This window comes from Prionailurus viverrinus, chromosome C2 (genome assembly GCF_022837055.1).
Source record: "Prionailurus viverrinus isolate Anna chromosome C2, UM_Priviv_1.0, whole genome shotgun sequence".
Lineage (NCBI taxonomy): Eukaryota > Metazoa > Chordata > Mammalia > Carnivora > Felidae > Prionailurus > Prionailurus viverrinus.
In genome coordinates, this window is record NC_062569.1 from 35100157 (window position 1) to 35120178 (window position 20022).

General features: G+C 46.2%; 1 protein-coding gene across 4 annotated transcripts in view; it reads right to left on the reverse strand.

The window, feature by feature from the left end:
- Positions 1 to 20022, reverse strand: part of NMNAT3 (nicotinamide nucleotide adenylyltransferase 3) — a 114264-nt gene continuing 94242 nt past the window's right edge. The window contains exons 3-5 of one of the 4 annotated variants that reach the window (XM_047874683.1): positions 13717 to 13900; positions 8248 to 8330; positions 1 to 1411 (exon numbers count right to left, since the gene is read on the reverse strand). In XM_047874683.1, the coding sequence (XP_047730639.1) occupies positions 1071 to 1411; positions 8248 to 8330; positions 13717 to 13900 (608 nt within the window). In that variant the 3' untranslated portion in view covers positions 1 to 1070. Of the gene's footprint in view, positions 1412 to 3686; positions 5160 to 8247; positions 8331 to 12537; positions 13469 to 13716; positions 13901 to 20022 lie in introns of those variants that run through there. The other 3 variants (XM_047874685.1, XM_047874686.1, XM_047874684.1) reach the window with 3 other exon arrangements.

A 20022-nucleotide genomic window follows, 5' to 3' on the forward strand; every position in this document is an offset into this window, starting at 1 on the left:
TATTTTTTGATGTCAATTTATTATTTATCCCTTTGCCAATATTCAAACAGGCAGGTAGTCATAAAACATTCAAAAAGATCCTTTAAAATAGTCAAGGCATCTGTTTTACCTCCATTCCTTTAAAAAAATTTTTTTTAACGTTTATTTATTTTTGAGACAGAGAGAGACAGAGCATGAACGGGGGAGGGTCAGAGAGAGGGAGACACAGAATCTGAAGCAGGCTCCAGGCTCTGAGCCATCAGCCAAGAGCCCGACGCGGGGCTCGAACTCACAGAGCACAAGATCGTGACCTGAGTTGAAGACGGATGCTTAACCTACTGAGCCACCCAGGTGCCCCACCTCCATTCCTTTTTAGAAACTCGGAAATCAGGAGCCCTGGCATTGATTTAAAAAGTCGTGTTAAAAATATCCACTGTATCAAAAATATTGTTTGAGGGTTACTACTTAGAAAGATTTTAGTTTAAATTTTATCTACAGCCTAGGCAGGCAGCCGGTGGCTCTTAAGGGAAGATTCAAAGTGAATCAGCAAAGTGCTGCTTCCAAATGTTTGACTCCTCAATTAGTATTGTTTTGTTGCAACAAGGCTTCGACAAAGCCCACTGTTTGGTAATTAGCATCCTGTCAAGTCTCTCCAATCAAGACCAGCATGCTGCACCTGGTCCTAGTTAAAAAACGCGTGTGGGCAATTCTGATCCGACCCTCAGGGGCCTGTGCCTCGTGCAGAACTGCCTTCATCCGTGTGCACGGCAGAGTCACCACTTAACCAAATAAGAAGGCCTCCGCAGTGAGAGGTTTTGAGAGCTTTTGTCTAGTTTTCCTGACCTGCCGCACCCTTTTAACTTCTTTGACAAACGTCCGTTCTTGTGTAGACGCCTGTTCCTCTTCCTGGGACAGAAGACTCCTCGGAAAGAAAATCGTTGTCTACATAAAACAAAGGAAAATGGAAAAGCAAAACAACCACCACAACGAAAACAGCCGAGGACCTTGACTGCCCTCTCCTCGGGAGGAGCTTCGTGGAGGCGTGGTTGGCCCTCCCCAGCTTGTCCTTCATTCCTCTGGGTGCTGTCTTTCTAGGAACTGTCCCCGGTGTAGAGGTTGTGCTCCTTGATGTAGGTGATGACAGCGTCTGGGAGCAGGTACTTGACGCTCTGCCCTTGGCTCAAGGCCCGCCTGATGTACGTGGAGCTGAGCTCGTTCTGCACGGGCTCCCTGACCAGGTGAATGTTGTGCTGGTACCTCTGCAGGATGGCTGAACCTGAGATGTATTCCTTTGGGTTGTGACCTGTCCGGCTCACACACACCATGCCAAACTTCTCCACTATTTCCTGGATGTGTGCCTCTTTCCAGAGGTTGGGGGTCTGGAAGGTCTTCAGGATATCTGCCCCGCAGAGGAGTTTCAGCTCAGGCACAGCTGGAAAAACAAGGGCAGAGCCTGACAAGGTTACAGAAAGGTCACGGCCAGTAAAGATAACATACCCCGTTTGAAAAGTTCACAAAATGCTTTTTCTCGGAGTGTATTGGGAAGTCAACGTCTACACTGTGTTCACGCCTGAGAAAGTGTGTAAGGGAATCTGAAGCTACTTCGGGGACGTACAATTGTAATAATACAATCTTTTGTTTAATAGTGGCAAAGTGCCAAGAAATCAGAACAACTTTTTTTTCCCCCAGTATTCTACCAAAAGTCTGTCGGCGGTTGCTGGACCCCATGGCAGTAGTCCAAAGGCGGCTGTGAACCCCATCTTCTGATAGAAGGTAAGATTGTAAAATCTCTAGTCCTAACAAGCTGTGGGCTTCAGGCAAGTCACTGCCTTTCTCAAAATCTATTTCAGCCCTAACGCCTGATACCTTTGTAAGTAAAATCTCATCATAAAGGTTAATTATAAAGGTTATTTGGATAACCAAAAGCTAGTGACCTTTTCATCTGTTTTCAATACAACAAAGCTCTATAACAACTAATCAATGTGGATCATCCTCTGGCATTTGTTCTAACAACGATGGTTTTAATGATAAAAGAAAACCTAACATTGGTGCTCATATGAGCACTATCACTAAGCCCTTGATGTACTTAACCTCATTTGATTCTCTGAACAATTTCATGAGTAGGCATTATTATTGTGCCCATTCTGCGGGAGGGAAACAGGCATAGAGAGGCGACCGACTTGCCTGAGGTCACTCATTTAGGCGGCAGAGTCAGGATTCAAACCCCACAGCAGGCCTCCAGGTGGGGCATTTATAACTGCTGGGCTCTGCTGCCTCCTGCTGGCGAAAATTGTACATGCATCAGAACCAAGAAGCCCTTCCTTGATTTTTCCAGGCACTGTTGAAATTCGTGTCCCTTTCCAAAGGGCTAATTTGGAAAGGGAGAAAAATCAAGTCCACGCTTGAAGCAACCAGTAGGTTCTCTGGTCCTTTCGGAAGCTGATTCTAGCTTCAGTAAATGGCAAAAGCTGTGTTCTAGAGTGTTGGCATCTCTCGGTCACCATGAAACGTCAGTTGGGAGGGGTTCAGGGATCCCACCTGCTGGGGAAACACCTGATATAAATGGTTGGTTGAGGCTCCTCTACTGTGGAACTTTGGAAGGAATCTGGATGTAGGATCAGAGAGAGGAGTTTACAAAGGAGCACTAGACCAGCTGTGGAACGGAAAGTGAGAAACTGGAAGTGTCACGGAGAGGTCTGATTTCTAGCTTTAGTTGGGCTGGATGGATCCTTTTCTGGGCCTCACTTTTCCCATCCATGAAATAGTGGGCACTGAACTTATTCACTCCTTTGGAAGTAGTAGATATAATTACAGAAGCAGTTTTCAAACACTGTAGCACCATAATATTGGTATAATGAAATGATATTCAAACATTTATTGATGCATACATTGATAAATTCTCCATGGTTAAGAACTAGGACTCTAAAACCAGGCACCTTAGATTCAAGTCTAGGCTCTGCCATTCAACAGCTGTGTGACCTCAACTTTAAAATGGAGATATTAACAGTACTTTTCTCCTCGGGTTATTTTAGAATTGAATGAGTTTATAAATATAAAGTGCTGTAACCGAGTACGTGTGATGGCTGTTAACTGCCATTCATCCATCCAGCCACCTGCTTATCCGCTAATCCATTGATTGACACATCCATTCAACACTTAGGGAGTATTTTTAAAGTCAATAAAACTGTTTAGAAATTACTCAATAACCCACACTTTTGACTAATCTGAGCTGGCCCCATTGCTCACAACGTATGTGGACTTAGACTATTCTGCATCTGGGAGGTTCTACTCCAGTTTATTTATTCAGCCGTTGTAATATAATAAGAGAGTAGCCCTGACCTTTTAAACACCTGGGTGATTTTTGTATGTGCTCTTCCTCCGGGGGAGGTGGAATGATGGGCATTTAGTTGTAGGGTCTCCTGAGGCCTGGAGCACACTTTCCCCCCATTCCACAGGCCAAAGAACAAGAAGACACCCCCTCTCTCCGCAGTGGATTTTTTTTTTAATGTTTATTCATTTTTGAAAGAGAGAGACACAGCACAAGCAGGGGTAGGGCAGAGAGAGAGGGAGACACAGAATCTGAAGCAGACTCCAGGCTATGAGCTGTCAGCACGGAGCCCGACGCGGGGCGAGATCATGACCTGAGCCAAACTAGATGCTCAACCGACTGAGCCACCCTGATGCCCCCCCCCCCCAACAGTGGATTTTTGTGGCGGTAATTTCTACCTACTGGCTTAGATATTAGATACCGTCTGATTTATGAACAATGACAGGAGTACAATTCACTGTGTGCTCCTGCCGACAGGGGACACATGCCCACACCTCCCTTTCCCCCAAATCAAAGGCATGTCTGTGGGGTGATCGCTTCTTCTGGCAACACGTGCCTTGGACTCCAACTCTGGGCAGTCCTCAAAGAGACCATCACATCTCTTTCAAATCCACTTACATCACTGCTATGAGCTCTTCAGATCTAATGACTGGCTGTCCAAGTCCAAGGTTCGTAAGTCTGAGGTGTTGAAAAAAGGCTGCCGGTTTGATTCGTCTCAAGCACGAATCAGTGACCTAAATCGGATGTCCGTGGGCATTTTGGGGCATTGTGCTCTTTGGAATAGCCACTGGTTTCGAGAAGCAGATGAAGCAGAGGTTTACATGAAAAGTGAGGGAAGTGCCACCAGGACCATTTTCTTTGAATGTCCAGCTGCCTTAATTCTTAACGTCAAGAACAGCAGCCCTGAGGTCAGTCAGCCCTGGTTTCCGGTTTCAGATCTGCCGGAACCCTGGGAGAATTACAGCAGATGGGCCTGTTTCCTCAGCTGTAAAATGGGGCTGACCTCCTGCGGAGGTTCTGGAAATTGAGGGGTGGAGTGAGTGCAGCCACACTCAGGAGTGTGGGACTTCTGGGGACACAGGACACCAGAGCTGAAGCCAGGTATTAAAGGGCAGCACCCCAATTAACCAGACAAGGCCACCGTGGAACAATCAGTGCAGAATGGAGTCAGATGATACACATGTATCCTCTCTGAAGGTTGCTGAGCTGTGCTCAGCCCCATCAGCCGAGCGCAGGGACCACCTTCACAAGAGACTGACACTGTTGGGCTGTTAGAGGACCGAGGCATCATCTGTCCCAAAGTGTCACAGCCAAGCCGTCCAGAACTCGGCATGGCAGGGTCAGTCCACGGAGGGCTGCAAATCACACGAGCAGGGCTCTGGCAGCCAGAGAATGCTGAGCTCAGCCCACAGTCTGCAGTCCCAGAGGAGAACACACAATAAAATACACAGCACACAGAACGGTCCTTTAGAGCTCTGCCACTAGTAATCTACAAGCCACCTCATCAGAAGCCCAATGTATGCTGAGGAAGAACTCCACCTCCTTCCTTTTTGTAACTGCTCTAGTTCCCCGCCCCGCCCCCACCGCTGATCACAAACGTGAAATCTGTGTCAATTATAAAATGTATGAAAAACACATATTCAAGGTAGAAAACAATTCTGCTTTCTCCAAAGCCGTCAATATTTGAGTGTAGTTTTTCAGTTTTTCTATTGATTTAGACATGCAAATAGATGTGTAAGTATATTTACATGTTTTTATATACTTGAGATTATATATACAGTATTGTATCCTGATTTTTTTCTGCTTACCTCATAAGCCTTTCTCCAGAAACATTTTGTGTCAATTATTCATCCTATGGATACAGAATAATTTACTTAAATGTTCCCTTATATTTAAACGGGGAGGTTGCTTTTATTTTCTGCCATTATAAAAATGGCTGTGATAAACATCCTTCTACATAAATCTTTGTCCCAATTTTTAATTATTTCCACAGTCTGATTCCTAGAAGGGGATTATATCAAGTAAAGGACATGAACGTTTTTAAAGCCCCTGATACATTTTGGTAAATTACAAAGCCCACTTCTCATTCAACATAAACTTTCTTTTTAACAGTTACTTTAGAAGAGAGCAAGATGAACGGGAGTTAGGGTTTGAAGAGCAAGAAAGGGGATAAAGAACAAACTCCCATTATTCCAGGGCCAAGCAGAGTAGCCCCTAGAAAAATAAATCTGAAAAGAATGTGGGTGAGCTTTGGTGGAGGGAGGGAGAGAGTGAGCTCATCTCTGTGAAAGCCGCTGGGACTTGTTTCACAGGGAAGACGGGTCCAACCTGGGCCTAACAGGACAGATAGGTTTTTAGAAGGGGGAGCCAAGAAGGGGACGGGGAGGAGGGGCAGTCCAGGCAAAGAGCTGAGACAGGGATTCCGGAAGCCTGTGCAGGGAGATGAAGGGTGAGAGGCTGGAAGCCTCAGTGTGGCATCTCTCCCACATCACTGGAGGCTCCCTGCCTGTCACTGGACTCTCAGGCATTCTCTAAGAGCAAGGGCTGCCCAGCACCCATGCTGTTTCCTTCCTTTGTGCCCTGCTCCGCTGCCTCTCTGCTGGAAATGCCCCAACCCCAGATAACCTGCTGATCCCATGAGTCTTGGTGCAAGTGTCTCCTCCTCCAGGCAGCCTTCCTAATCCACATCTGGACTACCATTCACAGCCTGTCTCTAGCTTAGGTCAAAGGTTGGGGTGGAGGGCTATCTTTGTTCTCCTCCTGAGTCTGGAGCCTGGTCTGGGGAGGTGCTCAGACAGTGTTCTTGAACCCTGGTGAGAGTGGCTGCTGAGCCAGAGATGATTCAGAAAGAAGGCTGAGAATGAATACGCCTGTGCTCATGACTGGGGGACAGGGGGAAGCGAGGCAGACAGACCAGAAGAATACAATGAATATTGCAAAGATGCTGTAACTCCTCCTTAGATTCCTACTGTAGTGGTCCCCAAATAGGCTGCAAAGCAAATTCCAGAGTGCCTGTTAGACATCCAGATTCCCGGGCCCCATTTCCACTCAGGAGGTCTGGGGTGTGGCCTGGGAAGCATGATAAGCCTCACAGGTGATTCTGCTGTGAGTGGTCTTTTGACCAGTGTTTGGGGCCTGCTGCATGATATTTTTAGGGCCCCCTGGCATTTTTGAGTCCTTTTAAAAGAGTGTTTCCTAATCTGTGTTCGGGGGCGGGGGGCACTAGTTCTGAGAAATTATCAGTATGTGTTAGAAAGGGTCCCATGATTAGTGATGATGGCGGCAAGCTAGTTCCCTTTCTGGTAGAGTCACAATGCACAGGGTCATGGTAAAGACTGAAAAATCCTGCAGCAAAGAAACCATTTTAGGTTGGTTGGACTATGACGCTCCCAAGCCCTTCTGATCTGGAACTAGCATCCCACCTCCCACAGCTGGGAGACCCTTGTTAGGAAACCCCCCAGATGGGCCTGCTGGGGTTTCAGCCCAGTGTGACCAGTGTCACATCCTGCCCTTCCATCACTGGGTGCTCCCGTTTATTCGCGTGAGGGGTGAATAAACTTGACCCAGGGTACCAGGACTGCCATTAGAGAGGGAAGGTCCTTTGGAATCACAGCTGACAAGGTTCCATCAAACACCAGGAGTTGACAACACAGTAGAAACCCAGGGTTACAAACTGAAAGGACAATACACATGGACTTTTGACAGCACTTGATGCCGGGAGGAGGCACGTGGGAGACCTGCGGGCTGTCTGATGGTACAGTTCTATTCCTGCTCAGTGACGTGGTCTTTTCTTGCCTGTCTTTTGGCTTTATTTTCAAACTACTCTAGATGTTAGATATTACTGCCTTCCTGGTGTCCTGGTCAGTCAGTGTGGCTGGAAGCCACAGGGACCCATTAGAGGAAGCTGGAATGTGCTGAGGTTGTGGCAGGTGGTGTTTCCACACCATTGGCCACCAAGCGTGGCTATGAGGCTCCTGGCTGGTGCGGGGGGAGGGCCCTTGCAGGACCGTTCTCGAATATTCTAAGTGCAGGTAGGCCATTCAGGTGAGCTGGTGCCTGAGGAGTGCCCGTTGGTGCAGCTGGCAGTCTGGGGAGACATGTGGTCTCCTGGCCCCTGGCCCCTGAGGCCACCAGCAAGTGGGGTGGGCCCTGGCAGGCTGTCACCGGAGGGGGCCGGCAACACACAGGCAGAGCTTGGGGGCCTGCCTAGCCTTCTCTGGCTCTCAGCATATCCCACCAGAGGGACAGGGTGAGGGTATGTAAGGAGAGACTGACCTCATTCCTTTCTCACCACGCTGATGCGTGAGCCCACATGACACAGGACCACCCTGTTTGTTTTGGTTACGTTGGTTGCGAATCTTCCTCTGGAACTGGCGACAGCTGCATATTTACCGTCCTGACAAGCACGGTTGGCACTATCTCTGCTGTAGGTGTGGGCAGCGGTGTACCTCTGTTGTGGGTACACATGTACACGCACGTGTTGCGCAGCAGGTGTGACCGCGGCTGTCCGGCAACACGCGAAAAGTACGATGAAAGTGGGCTCCAAAAAAAAAAAATCCCCTTAGAAACAGGTTTTCTCTTTTGAGGAAGCCAGTGAGGAACGTGGCTACAAGCGTAAGGGTTATAATAGCACAGTCTGTACTCAGGCTAAGGCTTTTAAAAGAACCCAGAATCACTCACTAGTTTATCCCTGTGTAGCCCTGACTGTAATCCGTATCATGAGCACGAGTCACGAGGGTAAGTAAACTCCTTTGAGGCAGAAAATCTTAAATTAGTGTAACGATTTACAAGGGGTGGTGGCCGATTGTTTAATTTGACCCTTCAATCTGGGGAAGTGTCACCCCCAACCAGGGAAGCCTCAAAATCCTTAGCTGTGCCTAGGAATTGGCTCTCGCACGGATCCCTGACGTCTCTCCCTCCGACGGACAAGGTGCACCCACCTGTCGGGGCCAAGGAGTGAGCCCTGCCATGGTCCGGGCCTTCCGTCTGGGGCAGAGATCTGAGCAGTTCACTGTGATGATGCCTGCGTTGCAAACACACGGGCTCAGGATGTATCCATCCCGCAAAGCCACCCAGGGGTCTCAGTTTTTAAGTCTCAACCTGCTTTTGTCCATTTTAGGCAGGTAGCTCGTTCCCCAGGTGTTGGTGGAGGGCCTACCATGTGCCAGGCCTGTGCCAGGTGCTGGGACACAAAGCATGTGTGATTGGGACCTCTTGACCATGGATTGCCTTCTTGTGAGCCCTGGTGAAAGGGGCAGGGTGTGGGGATGAGCATATTTCTACCTTTTTAACATTGTCTTCAATACCTCACTTAGAAAAAAAAAAAAAAAAGCTGAGAAGGGATGAAGGATATGGGCTCTTAGAAGCAGACAGACCTGAGTTCAAAATAAAAAATTTCATTAGTATTTCAGAACTCCACGGGGGTGAGGACTAAGAGTCTGGCTTAGAGCCAGACTGCCTGGGCCCCAGCTCAGCTCCCCCAGAGGCCAGCTGGGCGACCCTGGGCATGTGTCTCTAGGTCTCTGTGTGGATGGTTCAGCACCTGTGTAATGAGGGATAACCTGTGATAATCGTGTGTGCCTCTCCTGGGTGGTCACAAAGATGAAAGGAGTGCAAAGTGCTCTGAACAGTGAGCAGGACAGAGCAACTCTCATTACATGTTAGCATTTCAGATCTGATTAGACGTACACCATCTTGGCATGCCTGGTTCTTTTAGCAAATCAATGTGCAAATCAAGAGATACCTGATCAAACACAGGTTGTCACCACGTCTTGTATCAATGCAATCTTCCACCTTCTACCTACTGTAGTATACATTTAGGAGGGCTGCGTTTGGGAGAGAGCAGTGCCTGGTGGAAAAAACAGGTGCTGTGCAGCCCGGGTGGGTTCGAGTTTCGGTTTTCTCGCCTGTGTGACCTTGAGTGAGTCACTGACACTCTCAGAGCCTCACTGACCTCATCTGTGTATTAGTCATGATGGAAGTTAATGCTGACCTCTTTTCTGCCAAGTACCACAGGACCATGAGAGAGAAAGTGCCTCTACCCTGCCAAATGCTGGGCAGGTGGCTCACTGCTGAGCATCGCTGGGGGAAGGCATAGTATAAAGGTTAAACTTTAGAATTAGACTGCTTGGTTGGAATTCTGCTTCCAACTAGTGGCTGTGAATCTTGGTGGGATCCTTAAGCAATCTGCCTCCGGTTTTGTCATCTGTAGAATGGGGGACGATGACCACACCCACCCCTGTGGGCCATGCTGAGGATTAAGGGAGGAGCAAGCACTGGCCCATCCACAGAAAGTGTCCAATCAACATTAGCTGTTCTTATCATCATTACTGTCAGTGTGTGAATAGTGAGCTCATTTAAGTCACCTTAATATTCTTAGTTCAGTAACTGCTTACCTAAAGTCAGCTGAATTCAGGAACGGATGGAAGGAGTGGACGAATAAATACATTTGATTCTGGCCCAAAGTCCTTCCTGATATCTCAGACACTCAGTCGAGTCTTCTTAGGGCCTAGCTGCACTCTGTGTTTCCATCATTGTCTGCTTTGGTTTTGGTAAGCTTCATGTCTGAGGATTCGCTCCTGAGTAAGTCTGGAATCTTGGAGCAGACTGAAGTAGGTGTGAGTCGCACCTCTACTTTCTAACTGTAGGGCCCTGCCTATGTTACTGACCCTTTCAAAGCCTCCATTTCCTCATCTGTAAAATGGGACCACACCCACCTACTCCTCAGAGTTGCTGAGGGGACTAGATAGGACATACCTGAAAAAGCCTGGAGCGCAGTAAGTGATCAGTAAAGGTGGTGATGGTCATTTTATTTTACTTACCTTGAAGCTCCTAGTTCAAGTTGACCCGACTTTGAATATTAGCTGGGTCTCTGAACTCTGATGCGTCAATCATTATTTTCAGTGTCAAATGTCGCTACCTCACAGACCTCCACTCTGCCTTTGTAGGGCGGTGGCCATCGCTTCCTCTGGTTGTCTGCCTGAGTGGTGTCCCGGTGTGCCCAGCCCTGAGCCTGCGGGCTGACCCTGGGAGCAGGTTCTTTGTGTCCTCCGCGGCCCCACAGGTTTCCAGGGATGTCTGGTCAGAAGGTCATTGGGTCATGGTGGCAGGAACAAAGTTCGCCACACCGTGCCCTGACCTGTAGGTCACTGGTTTGAAGATAACCGTAAGCATGGCTTCAAAGTCAGACTAGGCTCCACTACTCGCTTATTTGTTTTGCGATGTTGATTAACCTAGCCTCTCTGAACCTCAGTTTATCTGTAAAATGAGGACAACGTAAGATCACGCTTGCAAAGGGGTACATGAGATGACAGTAGTGATGACTGATGATGGACCACATCAAATGGCATTGTGACTAAGGACCTTCGACATGGGGAGATGGTGAGCAAACTAAGTTATCAAATGCCCTAAAAGCATAAAAACTGGCCTAGATTAAACAAAAAATTAGGGGGCGCCTGGGTGGCGCAGTCGGTTAAGCGTCCGACTTCAGCCAGGTCACGATCTTGCGGTCTGTGAGTTCGAGCCCCGCGTCGGGCTCTGGGCTGATGGCTCAGAGCCTGGAGCCTGTTTCCGATTCTGTGTCTCCCTCTCTCTCTGCCCCTCCCCCGTTCATGCTCTGTCTCTCTCTGTCCCAAAAATAAATAAAAAAACATTGAAAAAAAAATTTAAAAAAACAAAAAATTAGAATGAAAACAAGCAACCTGATAGGGAGAAAAAGAATCCTCAACGAACTCTACCGTGAATTTACTTCATAGTGACATTTGTCATAGTGACACTGTTTGTCACTATGTTGTAAATTCACTGTTGATTCCATCAGAAAGATACGGAGCAAAGGGTGGGGTGGGTTTCTACCATGCTTTTGAAATCACCTCAGTTTACAAACACCAGATTTTCAATCTTAAAAAAAACGTGTTTGGTAATTTTAGGAAAGCATTAGCAATAACGTCTTCTAATGAAGCTCACTCCAAAAATTGAAAAAAAAATGTAATCAGCTCTCTGATAAAACTATTGTCCCTTTATATCAACAGATTTTTAATCTTGGCTGCACAAAATAAATCATTTGGGGACCTTTTACAAAATACCCATGCCAAGACCCTATGCACAAGTCATAATCTCTGAGGTGGGGTAGGGGGTGGGGAATGAACATTTTAAAAAGCTTCCCAGGCGATTCCTGCAGCCAGGGTCCACTGGTTTGGATGGATCTTGGTCCTAATCATAAACCTGATTCACGTACTTTGTGACTGAGGGCGGTGGCCTCAATCCTGGCCACACACTAGAATCACCAGGGAGCTCTTAAAATTCTGATGCCCCACCCCAGACCAGTGACATCCCAGTCTCTGGGATAAGACTCAGGCTTCAGTGCTTTTGAAAGCTCCCTCGATGATTCAGTGTGCAGCCAGGGCCGAGAAGCACTGAACTAAAGGATAGAGTAAAAAAAAGAAAAAGAATGTGTTCAGTAACATCTCAGCACACGCCTGCATTTTGCAGCAGAAGCAGTGAAAATATTATGTAGTTCTGTGGTCCGTTCCTATTTACCCAGGAATGGCTTATCTGTTTGGATGATAAATTATGAGCCCGTGTTAGGGATGCAGGGAAGGTAGCTAGCTAGCATTCTTCAGCACCTACCATAAACCAGGTATTTTGCCCACATCATCCCATTTAATTCACATAGTACCCCAGAGAAGTGGGTGGTATCATCCCCGTTTTATTAGGTGAGGAACTGAGGTTCAGAGAGGCTAACTCACTTACATCAAGTCACTGAGCTAGTAAATTGGGCTCCAAAATCTGGGCCCTAGGCCACACTGCCTCTCCCAGGGTGCAGGAGGAAAGGGTCTTTGTTTCCGATGACATGTTAAAGCTAAATGGCGTGCTGGATTATGTACTGTTTGCATTCTCCTCTGCTATCCTAGATATATGAGGGCTGGCTAGATTGCTTGTTCTGAAGGGATGATTCAGGTGTAAATTTGTTTTTTTTTTTTTTGTTTTTTTTGTTTTTTTTTTTTTTTTTTAATTTTTTTTTTTCAACGTTTATTTATTTTTGGGACAGAGAGAGACAGAGCATGAACGGGGGAGGGGCAGAGAGAGAGGGAGACACAGAATCGGAAACAGGCTCCAGGCTCTGAGCCATTAGCCCAGAGCCTGATGCGGGGCTCGAACTCCCGGACCGAGAGATCGTGACCTGGCTGAAGTCGGACGCTTAACCAACTGCGCCACCCAGGCGCCCCTGTTTTTTTTTTTTTTAATGTTAAAAAAAGAGCAGGTATCCTAACAGTTATTTCACATTTGCTCTTCTTTTAATTTGCCAGCAGGTTCTGAAGTAGCTCTGAATTGCTGAATGCTTCTAGCTGGTTCTTTCCCAAGTGAAAGGCAAACGATCAGAACCGGTATGTGTAACTAAATGAACAAAATGTTTACCTTTGCTAAAAAAGGAAAGGGTAAACAGTTTTCAACCAAGTAACTTTGAAGATGAGTAAGAAATGAAAAGCTGAACAGATTTAGGATGAAAAGACCCACCAGTTATTTGACCTTCTCCCTTGTGCTTCCTATTCCCTGACAAATCCTAGTGTTTGCAAATAGATAAAAGACACAGCCCACACAGTCTGCAATCCCTTCCAGCCAGGCTGGCTGTCATTAGTGACAGGCAGGGCCCCCCTCACCATCCCCTCTGACAGCCAGGCCGGGTGGGTCTTCTGGTTCCTCTACCAAACTCCCAGGAATGCTTCCCAGACACAAGTCAGTGACCCACTGTCTGAACACACAAGACTCTCCGGGCCTTTAAATAGCAAATTACTTAGGCTAAGTGCTAAAAGCAGTTCCAAAAGGAAAAAAAAAAAAAAATCCTGAGCAACTCCTTCTAGATTTATAGCTTCTTTTTTTCAATTTTACATAAAAGTCTGGATTTATAGAACCTGGATTTGTACAATTAGAAGAGAGGGCTTATTGCATAGATGTAATTTTTAACCTAGTCAATGGTGACAATGATAAAGGGTCCCACTTACTGAATATTCTTACGGGGTTCTGTGTCAGAAGTTCTTACATTTAAAACATCCTCTTAGGTTTTTATGGTCCCCATTTTGCAAGCGAGAGATGTGTCTCAGAGAACTTAAGTGCCTCGTCACACATCTATTCGGTGGCGGCCCTGGAGCCCGAGGATACAGCCATCTGAAACAAGATTGGGCGTTCCCAGAAAGTGTGTCCGGAAGGGTGGTGGGTTGTGATTTTCCCACTCGGGACCTCTTTGAGTGTGTCTGTTTGTCTCTCTCCCTCTACAAAGAAGCACTGCTGGGATTTTGGCTGAGAAAGCCTGGCTGAAGCCCCACTTGAGCCTTGGTCCCTGCCTTTCGGCCACTGGGCTCTGCAGATAGGTCCCGTGGCCTCTGGTCATCACACAAAAGCATGCTTACTCTTACCTCAGTACCTTCACCGTCTCCATCCACTGCGCCTGCTCACTCTCCCAGGGGTCCACCCGGATCCAGTCGGACGTCTGCAGGGCCAGCCGGGCCATGGCCACCCGGTGGTGTGCAGCCACGAGGTCTTTCTTTCTGTAGTTGTCATTGACAGGAGAGATGATGCCCCCGATCACCTTGTACATTCCTAGGCAAGGGAGAACAGTGATGTTGTATGTGCCAACACTGACTACCCAGTGGCTTGAAATCAGGCGGGTACAAAAGTACCCTGCCCCTGAGTGGGAGCAGACTCTGGCATTCTCCCCTGTGGGGCAGCCCCCTCAGGCAAGGATAAAGGCTGCCTCAGGGGCCATGTGCTTCTCTAGAGTCATCTACAGCCAGAGTAATATTTCTCCTGAGAGCAAGGCTGTGAGGGTGTGGCCAGACAAGGCTTCCAGATGGCAGTGTGGACAGTTAGGGTCAGAATATGTTGAAGGAACATCACGACTTCCTCCTATGGAGGACTCAACAGAGGCGCTAATATCCTCTAATCATGTATGGGGCAATAGTTATGTGTAGTTGTTTAGCCACCATTGGGAGTCTCGTGAATCAAAGATGACAGGATGGAGTGGGGCACTGACAGGTAGGGGGAAGGTGGGAAGTAGATGGGAAATGGTGGGTCTACTTTGGGAAAGACGTGAGTTGTGGGACTGGAGAAAGGAACACTTTAAGTTTGCAGCCACAGGGAGACTGTGGAGGCTGCAGAGATCCAGCATGGAAAGAGTATGGACAGGACTCAAAGAGCCTGGGGTGGGGGCTCTGGCGTCCATCACTTAGTTCTGCACCCTAGGCAATTACCAGCCTATGGAAAAATAAAATACTTAGTCATTTGAACTTCAGTTTTCCTGGATGTAAAATGGGACCACACCTGTTTGGCAGGGTCTTGTGGTAAGGCTAGACATTAGGTAATGCTTCTGCAGTGGGATGGTATTTTGTCTTAGTATGTGATATATTTTTAAAAACTGTATTATGAAACATAACATGCATATAAAAGAACATGAAACACATATGGCTTGACAGAGAGTTATAAAGTATATCCTGCTTTCATCATCACCTAGGTGAAGATACAGCACTTCTGGCATTCCACATGTTCCCTACTGCAAGTGACAGAGTTTAATCACTCTTCCTACTGTTACACTATTAATTTTCTTTCCTTTATAGCTTTACCATGTAGTTATGCAGCCTTAAAAAAACATAGCTTCATTTAGCTTCTGAAACTTTTATAAAGGGAATCACATGAATATATCCTTTGGTTAAGCCTTTTACGCTTTATGTAAATAACATTCCTGTAATCCAACCAGGTTTACTGCCACATAACCTTCCATTACAAGATTATATACTAAATAATTGATCTCTTTTACTTTGATGGACTTGGTGTGAGTCTGGCTTTGGATGATTACAAACCACACTGCCTCAGGACATTCTTCCACAAGGCTCCCTCCGCACACGGGCACACGTTCTTAGGACACACACCTAACAGCGGACCCGCTGAGTCATACGGTGGGTGTAAGCATATCTGTGGTGTTGCTAGATAATGTCGGAAGGTTTTCCAAAGCGGCTGTAGCTACTGACCCTCCACCAACCGTGCAAGAGTTCCATGCAATACCACATGAGGTCATTGTCAGGATTTTCCCAATCTGATGGCTGTGGTCATATCTCTGTCCTTTCAATGTTCATTTTCCTGCTTACCAATGAGGCCGAGCATTTATTCATATATATTATTAAACATTCAAGCTTAAATTTTTGTGAAGTGTCTGTTCAAATCTTTTGGCCATATTTTGGGTTGTCTGCTGATTTTATCATTGATTTGTGGAGTTCTTTATATATTCCAAATACTAGCCTTTTGGGCTTGGTTATAGGAGTCATAAATACCCTCTTGTTTTATGGCTTGTCTTACTATTCTTTTTTATGGAATCCTTTCAAAATAGAAAAAAAAAGAGAAAAAGTTCTTAATTTTAACGTAGTTGGGTTATTAGCTTTCTCCTTTATGGCTAGTGAATTTTGTGTTATGAAGACATTTTCCTGTATTATCTCATAAAAGGTTTACAGTTTTGTTTTTTCACATTTGGGTCTTGGTGCATGATGTGAATCCTATTCAGTTATTTGTCGTTTGGGTAGTCAATTATTCTAGCAATGTTTACCAAGAAGACCCTGTCCACTCTGCTGCTATGTGTCAGCACCCACATTGAATGCCAAGTGTCCACCTGTGCAAGGGTGTGCTTCTCTTCTCCTCTGTTCTATTGCTCTATTTCCTGTCCCCGTACAACATCACACTGCTTTGCTGAATATAGCTTTATTATACATCTTGATACCTGGTTCTTCTTCCCACCCGTTCTTCAAGAATGTCTTGGCAATTCGTGACTTTCTGTATTTTCCATATTAATTTTATTTTATTTAAAAAATTTTAATGTTTATTTTTAAGAGAGAGAGAGAGAGAGAGAGAGAGAGAGCGAGCGAGCGAGCAGGGGAGGGGCAGAGACAGAGGGAGACACAGAATCTGAAGCAGGATGCAGGCTCCGAGCTGTCAGCACAGAGCCTGACGCGGAGATCAAACTCATGAACTGTGAGATCATGACCTGAGCCGAAGTCAGACGCTCAACTGACTGAGCCACCCAGGCGCTCCTATATTTTCCATATAAATTTTAGAATGAGCTTGTCAAGTTCCACAGATGAAACACCTTCTCTTGTCCCTGCCCCACCCCAAAAAACCCTGCTGAAATTTTGATAGGAACTGAACTGAATTTATAATTCAATTTTGGGAGAATTCATGTCTTTACAATTTTTTAGCCTGCTGATCCACAAGCATTATATATCTTTCCTTTTATTTGGATCCCCTTAAATATACCTAAATAAAGTTTTACGGTTTTTCTTGTAGAGCACTTAAACATCTTTTATAAGGTTTATTCCTAGACACTTGATTTTTTGGATGCCACTATAAATGGCATTTAGAAAATACTTTTTATTCCATTTGTTGCCAATTTATAGAAATAGAATTGATTTAGGCATCTTGGATGCATATCCAGTAACCTTGCTAAACTTTATTAATTCTAATAATTTTTCTGTATAGTCTTTTGAATCTTCTATGTCCAAAATATACCATCTGAAAATATGGACAAATTTGCTGTATTTCCAATCCCTCCACCTTTTATTTGTTTTTCTCACACCGTTGAAGACTGCTAGCATGATGGATGCCAAATACAGGTGGTATTAGCAGGCCCCCTTGCCTTTTTGCCGTTATCAGAGGCAAACTTTTGACTTTCAGTATTACATATGATGTCTGTTGCAAGTTTTCTATAGATATCCTTTTTAGGTTGTAGCAGAGATAATGCCACGTGTTCATTAAAACTCTTCCCCGCCACCCCCTCCCCCTTTCTGGGCACATAGGAAGCTAATATATCTGTTCTTCTTGAAATTAGGCCGGGTTTATGTGATCTCACTGAGTTATAGTCAGTGGGGTGTGGGTGGAAGTGATGTACGCCCCATCTAGACTTGGCCACAAAAACTCTTGTAGACTCTCCAACTCTCTCATAGTGGATCTGAAAGCCGTAACAAAGGAGGCAAAGCCATGGGTGGGGCCTACTGGGACCCCTGAGACACAGCTGGGCAGGGAACCGCTCTGTAGCTCTTCAGGATCTACATGGGATTTATGAGAGGGAAACGTTATCTAATGTGGTAAATTCTTGAAATGACCCTGGCCTATCCTGACAAATAACGTGTATGTTACTTTAACAGACATTCCCAGATATTCCTAGTTTAAGAGTTTTTGTCAGGGGCATCTGGGTGGCTTAGTCGAGCAGGTTAAGTGTCCAACTTCAGCTTAGGTCATGATCTTGTGGTTTGTGAGTTCGAGCCCCGTGTCCGGCTCCATGCTGACAGCTCAGAGCCTGGAGCCTGCTTCGGATTCTGTGTCTCCCTCTCTCTCTGCACCTCCCTGCTCGTACTCTGACTCTCTTTCTCTCTCAAAAATAAACATGAAAAAAAATTAAAACGAGCTTTGGTCATAAATGAATTTTATCAAATGTTTTTTCTGCAACTCTTGAAATGATGGTGTGAATTTTGGATGCTGTTTTTGACTGCTTGCCGGTCAATGCCCTGGACTAATCATTTGTCAGGGGTATCTCCCAGGCATAAGATAGATTATGCTCTCTTCCAGACAGGCTTCATGTTTGTGTTTCCCAGGTCGCTAGAGTTATTAAAAGTCATGGATGACCTTAAATGAAGTTGTCGACTAAAGCTTCTTTGACTATTTCAGGCAAAGGGCTGCAAATATGATCAAAGATTGATGTGTGGCAATTTCTTCCTAGTGATATTTTATCCTTGCCTTTTTCTTCTTCTGCTTGCCTTAGTATCAGGGTTTCTCTGAAGTCCTCTAGGATTAGGGGAAGAAGGTGGGTTAAGATCTAGTTCACCTTGGCCTTGAAGGTGTAGCTCCTTGGGGGTCCAGCTTAATGTGGAAGAAGTTAGTATAAGGCTCCTCAGCTTGGGAGGGCTCCAGCCTTTGAATTCTTTCCTTCTCGGCTTATACGGCCACTGATTCAAAGCTTAAGTGAGCAGTATTAACAAGTGCCCACAGGGCACGAGTGGCTCTGATGTTCTAATAGCCTGCTTACCTCCCTGGCTACAGGTGTTCTCTCAGCTGCTCTGAGACATCCCTGCTTTTTGGCTTTAACAATGAAGTTTGAAAAATGCTCTACCCACCGTTTATTTTTGTTTTGCTGGGAGAATTGATCCAAAGAGGACAGCCTGACCACCCCCTGGAAGTTGAGAGTTCTTGGATGCAATTTTCCAGCTCTGTTAAACCTGGTTGCCCCGGGCCCCTCCTTCCTGGAGGCTGAGGCATCCGTTGTTTCCCGGGGAATGGCAGACCCAGCTGAGAGTAAGGAGAGGATGTTCATCTTTTGACTTCTGGAACGGGATCCTAAGACTCATTTCAGAGGAACACTTGCGTGAAGGTTAAAGCTTTCATTTTGTAAGAATCGGTCTTTGTTGAGAAAGATTTATATACATTTTAAAAGTTACTCTAAAAAAAAAAAAAACACCAGAGTCTGGGCAGTCAGAGCACACAGTTTTACTAAAATCTGTAGAGTGGTAAGAAGAGAATATGAAAATGGAAAGGAAAAGTCCCTTCCGGGCTGAGGGTGGGGTCGGTGGTGGAATGAGCAGCAGGCATAGGGAAGAACCTGGTAGAAAAGGTGTGTGGTGACCAAGAGTTTAGACCGAAGTCGAGGTCTGCTCCCTGCACCCTCTTACCCCTCAGAGACAGAGCCTTCTGTGTGTTGGGTGGGGGAGGGCAGAGTTAAGAAGCCTAGTTAGTTTGGGAGACTGTAAAGCAGGCTGGCGGGCGTTTTGCTTCCCACTTGGACTTGTAGGGGGAAACCATCATGCTCTGCGCCAGTATAGTGGCATGGCCTCTGTACAGTGGAACTGCCAGTCTTCAGGAAATATCCCCTCCTCTGCTTTCCAAGTCCCCCTCAGCTTCTGCAGGGCATGGCAGAGATCCATAAAAGTTCCCCAGGCTCTTTGAGAGGAGAAGTGAAAGGGGCTGAGAATGAGAAGTCAGCGGGGATACTTCTGGGGGGTGGGTAGGGCATACATGGCGTGCAGCCCAAGGCCAAGGACCATGGCGTTGTTAGTAACAGGGAGGGCCCAGGCACGGGCCCAGACAGCAGTGGTAGTGCCTTAGCCAAGAGAAGCTGAGGAGACTTCATAAGTGGAGGCAGAGAGGATAGAGGTCAAGGGCACCCCTCTAGGCTGGAGGGCATTCAGGGCCAGATGCCCCTTTTCAGATGCCAGGATGATAAAGCTACCTAACGATGCTTAATTCACTCTTGGGAAAGTAGGCAGCAAAAGACTAACTTGATTAAAAATTGACCTGTAACAGAATAAATTTAAGATTAGAAGACATTTACCTTGACGTGGCAAATGTTTTCACCCTTCATGGAAGTGGTGACTTAAGGGCAAGGTGAGTGTTCTAGAAAGCAAAGGAACTTCTATTCCTGCATATCTGAGTTCCATGTGCTACACAGAGCATGTTAATTCTTTTTCTTTCCTACTTTAAACAAAGTGGGGGCTGGTTTAAAAAAAGTGGAAGCTAACTTCTGTTGAGTGCCAGCTCACTTGGGAAATTTGCATACATTTAACCTTCACATTAGTCTGTTTTACTGGAGGAAACAGTGTGGGGCACCAGGCGGCCCTCCGAGCAACTCTGCTAGGATGTTGGGTACTCTGGTGTCACCTTTGATGGTTTAGCTCAACTTGATGGGGCAGGTG